Source organism: Psittacula echo (genome assembly GCF_963264785.1).
Source record: "Psittacula echo genome assembly, chromosome: 7".
Classification (NCBI taxonomy): Eukaryota; Metazoa; Chordata; class Aves; order Psittaciformes; family Psittacidae; genus Psittacula; species Psittacula echo.
Window position 1 is genome coordinate 46,598,803 of NC_137740.1, and position 13,747 is coordinate 46,612,549.

At 44.3% G+C, this 13,747-nt stretch overlaps 1 protein-coding gene across 4 annotated transcripts in view; it reads left to right on the forward strand.

The window, feature by feature from the left end:
- The first annotated feature begins 4,867 nt into the window (after positions 1-4,867).
- Positions 4,868-13,747, forward strand: part of WDFY1 (WD repeat and FYVE domain containing 1) — a 48,427-nt gene continuing 39,547 nt past the window's right edge. For 2 of the 4 annotated variants that reach the window (XM_080622689.1, XM_080622691.1), the window contains exons 1-2: positions 4,868-5,085; positions 12,099-12,166. In XM_080622689.1, coding sequence (XP_080478815.1) covers positions 4,949-5,085; positions 12,099-12,166 — 205 coding nt within the window. In that variant the 5' untranslated portion in view covers positions 4,868-4,948. The remainder of the gene's footprint in view (positions 5,086-12,098; positions 12,167-13,747) is intronic. The other 2 variants (XR_013957347.1, XM_080622690.1) reach the window with 1 other exon arrangement.

Below are 13,747 nucleotides of genomic sequence, written 5' to 3' on the forward strand. Positions count from 1 at the left end.
GCTTTCAGTGCTCTCTGTCCTTTAGTGCATCCTGAAATTGACAGGGAAGCAATTTTTGCTTTCAAAGCTGTGGTGAGAATAACTTCTAGTCAGGAAGACTGGACTCTGTCTGGCTTGCATGTAATATGTGTGTATTAACATGTTGCTGACATTTCCATTCCAATGTACCTCCAACACGTTATTAGCCCTGAGCTTTTCCTGGACTAAGCCTATGGCACCTCTCTTGAGCACTGGATCTGCGCTCCTAATGCACCAAGTTCCCTGTAATTAAGTGAACCAGCTCCTGAAAGGTGTTTGTGGAATAGGGGGAGTGAATCAGATGCTTTTTCCTTTGGGGCAGTGAGCACCTGGAGCCTGTGGCTATCAGTTAATTATAATGGCTGTGAGCCACCCTGCCCTAGACCAAAGGGCTGGACATGTCTCCGTGGTTCACAGGCAGCATTTGTTTCACTTCCAGACTAATTTGTGCTGGCTGATTTGGGATCTGAACAGATGGTTGAGTGGGGAAGGCAGTGCTATATCTTTTGCTGTATCTCACCAACCTGGGCTCTTCTACCTTCTTGAAATGGTTGAGGTGAGGACACTGGACTTGTTCAACGTGGCTGATAGATTCATGCCCATGGGAAACACTGACCCATGGCCATTCTTGCAAAATGCCCCTTTCTTTGCCTGGCTGCTGTCCTCAGCAAGCATCATGAGGCTTCTGGTGGAGCAGGGGCAGCACATGTCCCTTTGGGAAAAGGTGCCACCCTCAATGCTCTTCTTTGTACTTAATATATATATATATGTATGTATGTATAAAATTGAAAGGATGGGATTTAGATAGCTTTGTTCTGGTTTATTTCTTGTGTTGGAGCTCTTAAAGGATGTCCTCTAAGAACAAGGGTCACGTACAGGGTGAAATACTGCTTTGCTGGCATCTCCACGTGGCAGTATTTCAGAAGGAGCTTCCATGTTTCCTGTCACTGTGTCTTATCAGGACTTCTGCAGAGTGACAGGAGTGGCCATCACTGTGGTCCTGAGTCACTTGGATCTGCAGCTCACACATATCTCGCCTTTTTGATAACAGGCTCTTTACTTAACCCACAGCAGCGGAGCCTGAGCAGCACCTCTGAGTTTCCCTGCAGAGCCTGCCTGCAGGAGGGGGAGGCGATGCTCTGAGCTGTTCCTGCAGCTCCCACTCTTCCCAGGCAAAGTGGCTGCTTTCCCAGCTATTTTGGGAGGGCCTCTTCCTCCTCCAGGGGTTCACCATCCCAAGGCAAAGAGCTTGAGCAAGAAGTCCTGCAGCAGGGTGTCAATGGCCAGGATTCTCCTCAAAAGCCTTTGCCTTCTTGCTGTCCCTGTTCCTGCACACTGAAACGCTGGGCAGCAGTGCCCTTCCCAGTGGCCCTTGTTGATATCTTGGCGCCCATGTTGGTCTCTGGTGTGATGGGGCATGTGGAGGAGAGGGGCAGTCAATTTTGGGGAGTTCGTTTACATTTCCATCTTGTTTTCAGGGATGCCTGATAGCTGACACTGTGCTAATTATGCGTGGTTTAAAGAGGAAGGCTGTGGAGCAGTAACCTGGCTGATGGCTCTTAACCTGTTAAAATGGGCTGCAAGGTAAAGTCCTCTCCTCTTCCCCACAACAGAGGCCAGTATGAAGGGTATGCTGGACAAGGTGTGTATCTGCTGAAGGCAAAGATGATGAAATGTGCTGCGTCTTTTTCCTCTGGAGGGGCAGAAGCAGCAGGAGAAGCAAGGGCCATCACTGGTAAAGAGCAATAGAAATGTGGTCTTCTCAGAGCATGACTTTAATTAACAAAAGAATAGCTTGTGCTGGATTTCTGCTGTAGAAGAGCAGACGTGATCCAGGTGTTGTGAACACAAATGGGAATCTTGCCACTTCAGTGCAAGGTGCCATGTGGCTATGGTCTTATTTACTTGGAACAATATGCCTTAGAGCTAGACTGATCATTGTGCCATGTCTATGGCATGAGTGATTAGTTGGGAGCACGGGTGGCGGGGGGGGGAGGGAGGGAATGCGAGTACTGTGTTTTGTGAGTGTACAAGAGGCAATAGGAGGCAAGCTGGAGAAAGGGGGGAGGAGGAGGAAGGGTTTAGCAAGGAGCATCCAGATTGTGATTCTGGAGGTGGAAAACAAGGCGTTTTCATAACCCTTGTTCCTACAGAGGAGCTCAGAAAGAGATAGAAGAGCTGGTAGAAGGATATGATATACCTCTGAGCCAGAATGCATTTCCACCATAAGCCCAAGTCAAGGCCAGCAGGATGACGAGTACCAGATGATGAGGCTGAAGGGAATATTTTACATGAGAAGAAAGGAAGGTTTAGAAAAAGAAGGCTACAAAAAAGCTCTTAACTACTAGTCATCAAATAAAGTCTTCAGATAGCTGCTGTTGAAAAGACTTCTGTGTGGATGTGCTGCATGTTCATACAGAGTCCCTGCTGTGAAGTCTCTGTACCGGGAGAGTGCTGCCTTCCCCTCTCTTCTTCAGGCGGAGAGCCAGAATCTCATTTCTGACAATTTGCGTGAGTTAAGCAGCTCAGTTTTATAAATCAGAGCAGTAGGCATGTATGAATCTGAGGGGGAGAAAAATCCAAACAAGCATTAGGCAACAAGGTGCCTTTTGGTGGCTGCTTGGATTAGGAGAGAATTATTAGTTCTGATCATAAGTATGTCAACTGGGCTGAGCACTGTGTTGCCCGGAAGCCTGGGGAAACCTTGCACAGCAAACGTGGTCCAGGCCTGAAACACTGTGCTTGAAGAATTTTTAGATTCAGCTGTGCCATCTATCTCACCTACATAGTTACTGCCTGTTGTCCGTACTGGGCCGATTTGTTGGACCAGACCCGGAGTAACAGTCATGTCCCTGGTGACTGAGCCTGGGTGACTGCCACACAGCGGGTCCCCCCTTGCCAATGGGGTTCAGGCCAGATTCTCACAGCGTCGTAGACCAGCCCGTTACCTAATAAACTGTTAGGCTTACCCGTGGAGCTTCTGGTAAAGGTGGCGCAAGGAGCTGGTAAATGATTGTAGGCGCTCCTGGTGCTCGTGTGCAGGCAGCATCCCCGGGTGCAGCGGGACGGACGAGCAGCTCTGCTGTCTGCTGGACCTCAGCTCTGGAGCAGGTAGAGCAGTAAAGCACTGAGAGAAACCCTAAAGCTCCCTCTAGCGTGCAGCAAGTGTAAGGGCTGTAGATCTGCAGACGAGAGCCTCGAAAAGGGATTGATGTTTAACCCCGCTAGATTCAAAGGGGATTCAGGCACCCGCATCCCACTGAGGCTCGGGGCTGGGCTCTGGGGGTAGCTCTGCGTAGAGATACTGTTTTTGGGAAGAGCTGTTTCCTTCATGCCTCCTCCTCTGACCTTTCCCTCTGAAACCCTGTGTGAACACTTGGACAACCCTGGAAGAAGGGAACATAGTCCCTTGTTACAGAGACTGTTATCTTGACACTTCACATATAGCTGCGCCTCTTCAGAACCATGGGAGATGCGAGGTAGTGCAGGGCTGGACTGACTTGCTGCTTGTTTTGATAGTGTGGTGGTGCAAACAGGGTGATGGGAAAAAAATGGGTTGAGGAAGGAAAAGAAATACAGAGAAAAAGCAGGTTATAAATTTAGGAACTGGATTAAAAGAGTGACCACCAGAGAAAGAAAAGCACTATGATACTGGCATGAGGAGAGATTGGGAAACAGGGAAAAGCTGAAAGCAAAGTGCATTTAACCACAAGTATTTTAAAAACTTCAAGCTGGACCCGTCCATCCTGAGTCTGTTTCATTTGGTATTTAGCAAGAAGATGGGAAACCCAGTAAGACAGATGAGATTCCTCTTTTTGGGCTAGTAAGGGGGAGATAATTGCTGTCTGCTTCCGCATCCAGGAGTCTAAGGAAGCCTCATTCAGCCTCCCTTGCTGCAGGCATGTGGCATGGTCTGTAATGGCTCATCAGATGATAGGATCCTCACCACTGGGTCAGGAAGGTTTGTCCTCACCTCTTCTTGTACCTCATCTCTTTGGGTATGGTCCTGTCTGGGATGTCTTGAGCATAAATAGCTTTGGATTTTCATGCAAGCTCATATGTGTTGGCTATATCCAGACACACCGCTGTTCAAATATTTATGTATTTGCTAGACCTGGGATCAGAAACTATATCCCTGCTCCTGGAGGAGGGTCCTGACCAATTCGAGTAACCTTTCCACCAGCCCCAGGCCCTTCCTGACAAGCAGAAGCTTTGGATCAGGACTGGACTCGAGGGTGTGAGCACCACCGCTGCCATTGTCACAGCGCTAGCACAGAGGGGAGGGATTTTGCTGTTGATTAACCAACTATGTGGACAATATTTGCATGCACTGGACACTAAGACGATAGCCAGCTGCCTAACAACTTAAACAGTGAAGGCTTACAGCTGCTTCTAGTTTAAAAGACATAAAGAAATGAGCTAATATACTTCCTGTGACTACACGTCCTTCCTCAGTCCATATCCCTCTGTTAATTAGTCCAGGGAGAATACCCTTTTCTTTGTGGCCTTATTGAGACTCCAGGTCACGCTGGGCAGTGAGATGGCTCCTTGGGTTCTAGAGTGGTGGCAATAACTGTATTTAACAGCAGTGTGGTTTGTGTACGGCACAGCACAGCCAGCCCCATGGATCAAGCCGTAGGAACAGTGTTAGAGCCCACGGCCACCTTCTCCTGCTTAGGAAGCCACAGCCCCACAGTGATCCAGTTTCCCCGCTCTTCTACGACATACGGCAGGTGGCTCTTCTACTACAGTGAATACGGCTGCCGCCGGCCCGCCCCGCGCCGGAGATGGCGTCAGCGCGCGGCTGTGCTGCGCCGCTATACGGGGCACCTCGGTGCGGCGGGCGGCGACGCTACACGCAACGTTACGGCGGCCGGCGGGCTTTCCCCGCGCCGTCAGCTGATGGGCGCCGGGCCGGTCCCGCGGCAACATGGCGGCAGAGATCCACTCGCGGCCGCAGAGCAGCCGGCCCGTCCTCCTCAGCAAGGTCGAGGGGCACCAGGACGTGGTGAGCGCTGCGCTCCTCATCCCCAAGGAGGACGGGGTTATCACGGCCAGCGAGGACAGGTGAGTGGGGGCCTCGGTCCGGCCTGCCGGAGCGCCTCACGGGGCAGTGAGGGCCCGATCCCCCGTGGGGGTCCGAGGGGGATAGGCCGGGGCGCTGGTGGCGGGACGGGCCGGCAGGGCGGGCGCGGTCCGGTCCTCTTCTCTCTCTCGGTGGTATCCACTCCGTACTAGGCTGGGGCCCCGATCCCGCAGCTCCGGAGCCGGGACGCAGCGGCGGTGCGGTCCCAGCGGGAGGCGGCAGCCGACGGGAGCCGGCTGAGCTGGGGAAGCGCAGTATTGGGTACGGGGTGAAATTCACTTTGTAGGCTCTAACTTTGTCAGGAGGCATGCAGCCATGACTCTATGCCTGGAGCCGTAAGGAAGTAACCGAGGCGGCAGTTCAAGGGAGGAAAATATCGTCAGCCGGCTTCCCGCTCTCGGAGGGAGTCTGCGGGCGGGAGCAGGGCTGGGAGCGTTCCCCTGCGGGTAGGAAAAAGCCGTCGTACTTCTCTTCCAGCCCTGCTAAGTAGATGGAAAAGTGCAATTCGTTTGTGTGTGTGAAAGGGGTCTGCAGTGGTAATGAGTAGAACCAAAAGTGTGGGGATATGTTTTCCTCTGCCTTCAGCTGTGGTGGCTGAGTCACTTGAAGGCCAGTTTGGAGCTCCCCAAGCTGCTTCGAAACAAGCCCATTCTGATGTCTCAGCCTGAAGGTCTCAAGCCTGGCTGAAACAGTTGAGAGAGTGAGTTGGCATATCTGAGGGGAGAGGTGGTGATGAGCTGCTGAGGACAGTGGTTTCTGGAAAGGAAGGGAAAAGGTGTTCGGGTTGTAATCCCCAATCTTGATACTGTCTCATACGGTATGTGAAACATCTGTCACGAAAGCTGGTAATGCTATTAAGCAGTTATTCAGATGAAATGAAAGTGGAAATGGGGAAGCAAGTAGCACAGGATTGTTGGCTAGGAGAGAAATGAGGGGTGTGCAGTGTAGTGAGAGGCTGGAATTTCTGCCATGCTATGTGGAAAGTGACTTTTAAATACGAAGAGCGGTAGGAGATTCTTCTTTAGAGCTCCTCTGCTACAACTGTGGCAGGGTTTGAAAGGAGTATGCAGTGGCTGGTGCTGATTATCAGCACTTCTGAGAAATCAGAACGCTCTAGTCTAGTCTAGCCTCGCTTTCTGTGGAGAGGTGGTAAGAATGTGTTTTTCACTTGCATGCTAAGGATTGTTTTCAGGTGCCAGTTGAGCTTTTTAGAAAGCAGGCAGTAAAAGTAGTTGAATTTGGAAGAGGAAGACTTAATAATTAGTTCTTTAAAGTGGCTAACTGGATCCCACTCCCTTTTTTATTTCCCCTGAAGATTAGCACACTTAATGCTTAGATGAGCTATTGGTTATCGGGACAGGAATAAAAGCTCATTACTGAAGTCTAAAAGTCTGAAGTGTAAATGCTGTAAGTTTGGAGTAACTGAAGGCACAGATTTCCTTCTGTTGTTTAAAAGTTATTTGAAAATATTTTTCTGAGGCACTTGGAGTCAGGCTCCTATTCCTCAAAAATATTTTTTTCAGCCATCACATTGGGTGCTTATCTTAATAGGCCATTAAAGAAGTGCTCTGAAGCGTGTTAATATTAGTGTTACAGTTGTACTTTCCCAGGCTTCCAGAATGATGGAGCTCTGGGTTCTGGAAGCATTCAGCATCTTGACCCTTTGAGCAGTAATACATACTGCTCCTTGTTGAACCATGGCAGTAATTGTACCTTGCTTACAGCAAGCATTTACACTTGGATGTGTTAGCAGTGTTTTCTGGCTTTGATTGAAAGGTGGACTTGGTTAGTCTCTTGCCTTCCTGTGGAAATTACTTTCTGTAGTACATGTTGGATAACAGGTTTTGAATGAGACTGAGCAGCTTCCTTTTCATTCTTCTCTTGCATGAGATTGTCCTGCTTAGTCATGTGCAGGATGAAGTTGGCTTTTTGGGTGCAAGTGTGGATTGAATCTTAACCTTGTTTTGATGTGCTTCCTGGAGGAGAGAAGAGGAAATAGCAGTTTTTAGGAGTGGGTATCTGAGTTAAACAGAATTTCATGGTACAGGTTTGCAGAGGCTTGCCTGTAGCAGACAATGTCAGCCTTCAGACTTAAAGGTCTAATGCTGAAGGTTAGCAGCCTGCATGCTTAGACTGTGTTGATAAGAGCCAGGGATGCAGCTGCATCATTATCTGGGCAAGTCAGATACAGACTTGTGCAAGGAGGGCAGAAGCCATTACCCACGTTTGGTGTGTATAAATTTCTAAGAGAAGATTTAGACTCAAGGCTAAATTCGTGTAGGCTGCCTTACTGTGGGAGTTTACTTAGACCTTTAAGCTTTCAGAAACCATTGCACTGTATTACCTCTAATATGGGATACCTCCTACAGTACATCAAAGCTTACTCACATGTACTTCACCTACAGTTTAGCATGTTATCAAGCTTACTGCTCTTCTGTTTGTTTACTATAAACAGGGTGTAGGTGTTAATACTGCATAAATGCTGATGCTGCTAGCAGCAAGCATAGATAGTACAGAGTTGAAGATGTGAAAGTACTGCTGTGTACAGTAAGAGAGTAGGGCAAAAGCATGTTCAATTGCATCTTAATACAGCTAAGGCTGTCAAGTATTGCATAATAGCCAGTCAGAGGAATGTGTTTACAAGTTAAGTAGTGAAGAAAATACTGGTGCACAAACACTTCCCAGCAGTGTTGTAGATTATCCTCTTGTTAGAGGAGTCATAGTTCTTTCTAGTTTAAATTGTATTTTCTAGAATGAAAAGTAACAGTTTTTTGGTGGTGGTGGTGGTGGTTTTGCTTGTTTTCTGTTTGGTTAGTTGGGGTTTTTTTGAGGATACAAAAGATGCCATTGTAGATTTGCTTATGCAAATAAAAACCTAGCTCTTCTTTTTAAAGTTTTGAAACCAAAAAAGGTAGCAAGAATATACTTGCAGGAGTTAAACTGCTAGTTTTCCAAATCTGATTTTTGGCAGGATACTTGCCATCAGTAAAGCTTTCTCAGAACTTACCCAGAAAGGGTAATTCACTCTCTGTCCCTCTGAGTATCTTGTCTGACCCAGGCTCCCAAACAATGTTTGGAATTCTTGCAGTGTGTACCTCAGCGTGGGCAGAGGCTCAGGTACCAGCTGTGAGTTGGATCTGTCTGCTCAAGGCTGGCTTGTGTTTTCTCAGAGCTGATACAGGCCAGTATGGGCTGCACAGATCTGTGATACCGCCAAATCTCTAGACTTGGTCTTATCATCCTTTTTCTCAGCAAACAAATACCTAAGGCAAGATTGGTGTTTCCTAGCTGTAGTTGGAGATACTGAGGGATTATAAACTAGTGTATAAGACCCTAAATGCAAGGTGAAGGTATTGTATATGCTGCAGGTTAACGGGATCTCTAGAGTCACTAGTACATCTACATGCTGGTGTTTGGTGACCATTAGCAGCTGCTATTGCATTGGAACTACTGCTTAAGTTATGGTGTTAAGTTTGTTTGGGTTTTTTCTGTTATGGAACTTAAATATTGGTCAAAACTAATGTTTTTGTGAGCAGAAATTAAATAAAAACTGTGAGTCCTTGAGATTGCATTGCATTGTGATTAAACCAGATTCCTAGCGCTGTTTTGGGAACATGGTCAATAGCAATGTAAGTACTTCTGGTTTATTTTGACTACCAGAAAAATGCAGTCTTCTGTTTTCTTGCTAGGAAAACAGTTGTGATTCCTTTCAGGTAGGAAAGCGATGGTTAATGGTTTGAAGGTGTTGGGAAGATGCAGTTCTTGGAGCAGGGCTAGTGTAGCTGTGCAGTACTTGCAACAGTGCTTGGTTGTAACAAGTCCGGATTTGCCTGCTAACCTTTCATCACTTCTTTCTCCCTGACATACGTGCATTTGGATTTTAGAGGGCAGCCTATGTGGCACAAGCACAAATGTTGGAACGCTAAAGGATTTTCTCAGTTCTCAAACCTCAGATTTTATCACCAGCACTGTTGGGTGCTTCCTCTGTACAAGAAACAGCTATTGAGAACAATGGGAATCTTTAGGAATTGCTAAGGCCACACTTATTGCTTAAAGATGTCTTTTTGTGCCTTTCTTTATATTACTTATAAAAAAACCCAAACAACTAAAAAAACCCCTTTGAATTACTCTTTGATAAACACACATGCTTTCCAGCTGTTTCAATACTCAAATGCTGGGGAAATTTGGAGGTCTTTTTCAATCTTGTTTTACTTCCTTCTGCCACTCTCAGATATCTGAGTCTACTGTAATTTTAAAAGTATGTTTCTATCTCTGGGTGCTCCTTAAGGAGTTTCGGCATTTTCACATCCTTACTGAGACTGCTGTCAAACCAACCTGTGTTTTTCCAGGCCCTTAATAGGAAAAGCTTAAGGAAAGGTAAGTGTGGTAGCCAGCTCTTCTCAGCTACTGAGCACAGGCCTCTTTGTTAAATAAAGTTTTGAGAGGAGTGCTGGAGTTTCTAGGATTGATGTATTAGTTCTCATAATAAAAACCAAAAATAATGGTAGATGGAGTCTGTGGAAGCAGTATTACTGGAGGACTTTTCTAGTCCTTGGGCCTAGAACTGGTACAAATTAATTTGTCATAACAAAAGGAGATACACCACAACTGATCTCTGAGAGAGAATTGAGAAGTGGTATTTTGGCACAGGTTATTTGCTGACTACTGTAAAAACAATCTCTTACAATTTTGCGCAGTCAGAGCTTTGTATAATTAGATATAAAGCTGTCTTGACAGCTTATCTTTGCAAACATGAGGCTGGTGAAGTCTAAATCTTGCTTAAACCAGAATAAGAAGCTTTCAGAAGTCAGTTTTGCTAACTCTTGCAGCTATTTGCTTAGGCTCTCAACTTCAGTGGGGGGCTGTGTTACTGATGATCAGTGCACAAATTATACTCCCAGGAAATAACTTGCTTAGAAAAACCAAATCCTTGCTTCCTTTATGTTAATTCCTAGTTTACTATAATCGGCCAGAATACTGAGAGGAGACAAAGTCTACCTCATGAAAATCAGCAATGCTGATTTTTAAAATTTAAAATCACTATGATAACACCTAGTCTTTTTATATAAAAAATAATTGCATGATTTTAGCTAGAAGTGAAAGAGTTGAGTTAGTAAGTTTGGAAACTATCTGAGATGTTCTGAAGAGTTTGGATACGATGGAGCTGATTTAAAAAGCGGATTAAAAAGCCATTAAAGTGCATAGGTGCTAAACCATGTCACTGTCATTTGCGTCGTAAAAATGTCTTCGAAGCATTGTTTTTTCTCATGTGCTCATGTTACCAAGATAATAGCAACTGCTCTCCTGAAGTGTTAACTTTCTGACAATGGGGCAGGGTCCAGATTACTGTAAAAAGGAAGTGATAGCTTTTAAGAGACTGTCTTAATGCAAAATATCTAATGGACTGGAGTGATGTGCATTTGCCACTGAACTGGTGAAACAGTGGCTTGATTCAAAAATTGAAAATCATTGTTTTGAGGCAGTGTGTACTCAGCTGTATTGTTTTCAACTTTTAGAAAAGTAAAGTAGTACATTAAGGGTGGCCATTGTTTGCTTTGTTTTTTAATGGTCTTTTAAAGAAAAGCCCTTAAATAGATTACAAAATTAGAATGCTACCTTTATATATTCAACCTCAAAAGTGCTAGTCCTGGTGCAGGATACCAGTTCCTTCCTGTGCTCTTTTTGTTAAACTCTTACTGGCAATCCCATATGATGTTTGGCAAATCTATCCCCTGGTTGGGTTGGTTCCTTTTTTTAGCCAAAAGTAAATAGAACAACTCATCTCAATGAACTCTTGGCAGTGTTTCCAGGTACACATATTTACAGATCATTTAGGTTTCCATTTAGGAATGAGGAAGTTGGATTTAAACAGTATCAAGAAGGCAAACAATAGTCTGGAGAGGAAATTTCAAGTAGACTTAAAATAACCTTAATACTGTATACATGTGTGCTCTTAACTTCTTGATGTAGATTCCCTTCAGATGTGCCTATTGTAGGAATGTTTTTAATTGACAATAACCTTCCACTTCCTTGCTGACTCTCTTATATCCCTCCTCCAAGGATTAGACAGTCGCGAGAGTGGTATAATGCTGATGAATGTTCTCAAAGCCGTTTTTCCTTTCTTTCCAAGTCTGATTCTAGAAAACTACAAACCTAAAACAATTTTATAAAGAACACTGGCATGCTTGTCATATCATTGCCAATTTCTTTCAGTTCCCATGTGACTGGCTAATCAATCCTGTTCATATTTAGGCCAGAGGAGCAGTGCAGCATAACGGTGCTGCTAATGTTGCTTGTCCTTCACATTCATATATGAGAGAGTAGAGGCATGTCTAAGAGGAAATAACACTGAACTAGATATGATGTCCCCTATGGATCCATAAGTCAATATTTGGGGCTGGAGATGTCAGTAATGTGCTGGTCTGGAGGATGAGGTGCTTCTCTATTAATATTCACTCTCTGGCTTGCTGAAGGATGAGTTGCACAGAGAAGCTGTAAAAATTCAAAAGTTCAGACTTCCATAATAGAATTATTTCCCTTTTTTTTTTTTTTTTTTAAACATATCAAACACTTCATCTGCTATAAAACAAGTTGTGATTTCTTCTGCGAAAGCTGGAAAGTTCCTTCAAATTGAATGTGGCTTAAGTCAGCCAGCGCTAAGGAGAAGGAATTAAAGGGATACAATATGTAACAGTTTCTGTGGTGAGATGAAATAGTATTTCCATTCCATACTTACTAAAAGTCCGTATATAAATAGTTTTGGAGAAGACTCTTCAGAATCCAAAGGTGGCTATTCTTAGTACTATTATTCTTGTTATGTTAAAGTACTATAGGAGTACTGTTATTCTGTTATATTGTTCTTCTAACTATTATGTTTGAGTTGCCCAAAAGCTGAGAGGATTTGAGCTGATATGTAAGTAAACTGGTTAACTGTTTCAGATGCAAGGATGATGCACTTAGTTAAAACTGTCTTTTCCCTGCTCTTTCCCAACAGAACAATACGAGTATGGCTGAAGAGAGACAGTGGACAATACTGGCCCAGTATCTATCACACCATGTCATGTAAGTACAATGCTGAAGATGGTAAGTGGTGGCCAAGTATGGCATGGGTTTTGTACCTGTGCTGTGTGGGGGAATACCTCCTTCCCATTTCTCCAAGTGTTGGATTTACTCAATGATCTTGAAATTGGGAACTTTGCTGCAACTCTGGTTCAGACTTTAGTTTGAAACTAGCTGCATAGGGGATGAGATCTAAAGCAGCATTCTGTCAGAACCGGATCCTTCACCACATGAGTCACTGTGTGGATCTGCAGCTGTAGATGTCTCAAATGCCGGCAAATAGCGTTTCTGCTGAATAAGTGACCTTTTCAAATGACTAACTTTAAAGTTCAGGCATAAGAATATTCTGTGCTTTCCAAGGCTGAAAGAACCAATCTTCTTTCTTCCCCCTCCCCCCCCATTTAGATTATTAAGAAAACAACGCTGAGCAGCAGCTTCAGTGTTGAGTAAATCTTGAATGTGTGCTTTTTTGGTTTTGGAACAATAGTCAGCCTGGGTGCTTTGCTGTAACTTCTTTAATGTTGAGTTGCTACCTGGACACATACCACATATAAAAAGAAGGAATACAATGGCAAAACAAAATGTCATAATACAAAAGATAGTCTTTGGAATGACAATTCCTGGAGTAATTTCTGTACAAATGTTCAATGAAACCCAAAGAATTGGACTTCATGCTGTTCTGTGCCGCCTTAGCTGCAGGCTCAGTAGCCTACCATCTAGGTTAAAAATATGATGTGTAATCTTTCTTTTTTTTTTTTTTTTTTTTTTCCAGTGGTTGGTCTCAATTACAGCAGTTGCTCCATTTATTAGTTTTCTAAATAAACTATTCAGATTGTATATATAAACCTACAAAGGTTTATGCAAAACAATGTGTGCCTGTAGGTAGTTCCAAGGGATGGACTTGTCTTTATGCAGTATGGCCACTGTAATATTCCAGACTGTGCTGTCTATCTTTAAATTTCTACAAACACCTTCAGGGCCACATTTTCTGAGGGTCCTGGGAGAAGAAGGTAATGGTTTAGAACACTGTATCTTTCTCATCCTTGTAATTTGCAAGTTAAATGAAGACATTCTTCAGTGAAATTTTTGTGCAAAATTTCATTAGGACTCTTTATTGTATTTTTGTTGTCATTGCTTTTCACATCTATTTTAGCTCTTAATTTCAAAAAGGGAAGTAGGTCTTTAGAGGCTTTCTGCTAAAAAAGATTGTGTGTAATCTCAAAAACATAAGCCTCCTTAAAGTTGCAGATGTTGAGACATGATTCCATATGAAGTTGACATGCAATTACCTATTTGTCTCTAGCACTTTATCTCTCTCTAGTGATACAGTCCTCAAATGTAAAGAACAGATTATTGTTGTATACAGTTTAGGGATCCTCTTGAGATAATTTTAGTGAGCTCAAGTTCTTAAGTGTAACCAGCTGCACATGCTGTGGTTGCTAAGCTTTCAGCCTGTGTAAAATTTCTCTTACTCGGTTGCATCCTGGGGCAGGAAATCATGTTTGTGTATGCTTCCTAGTGATATATCTGAGTTACTGTAATAGTGTTCCTTCCCTCAGCTTCACTATCTTACCAAGGGACGCT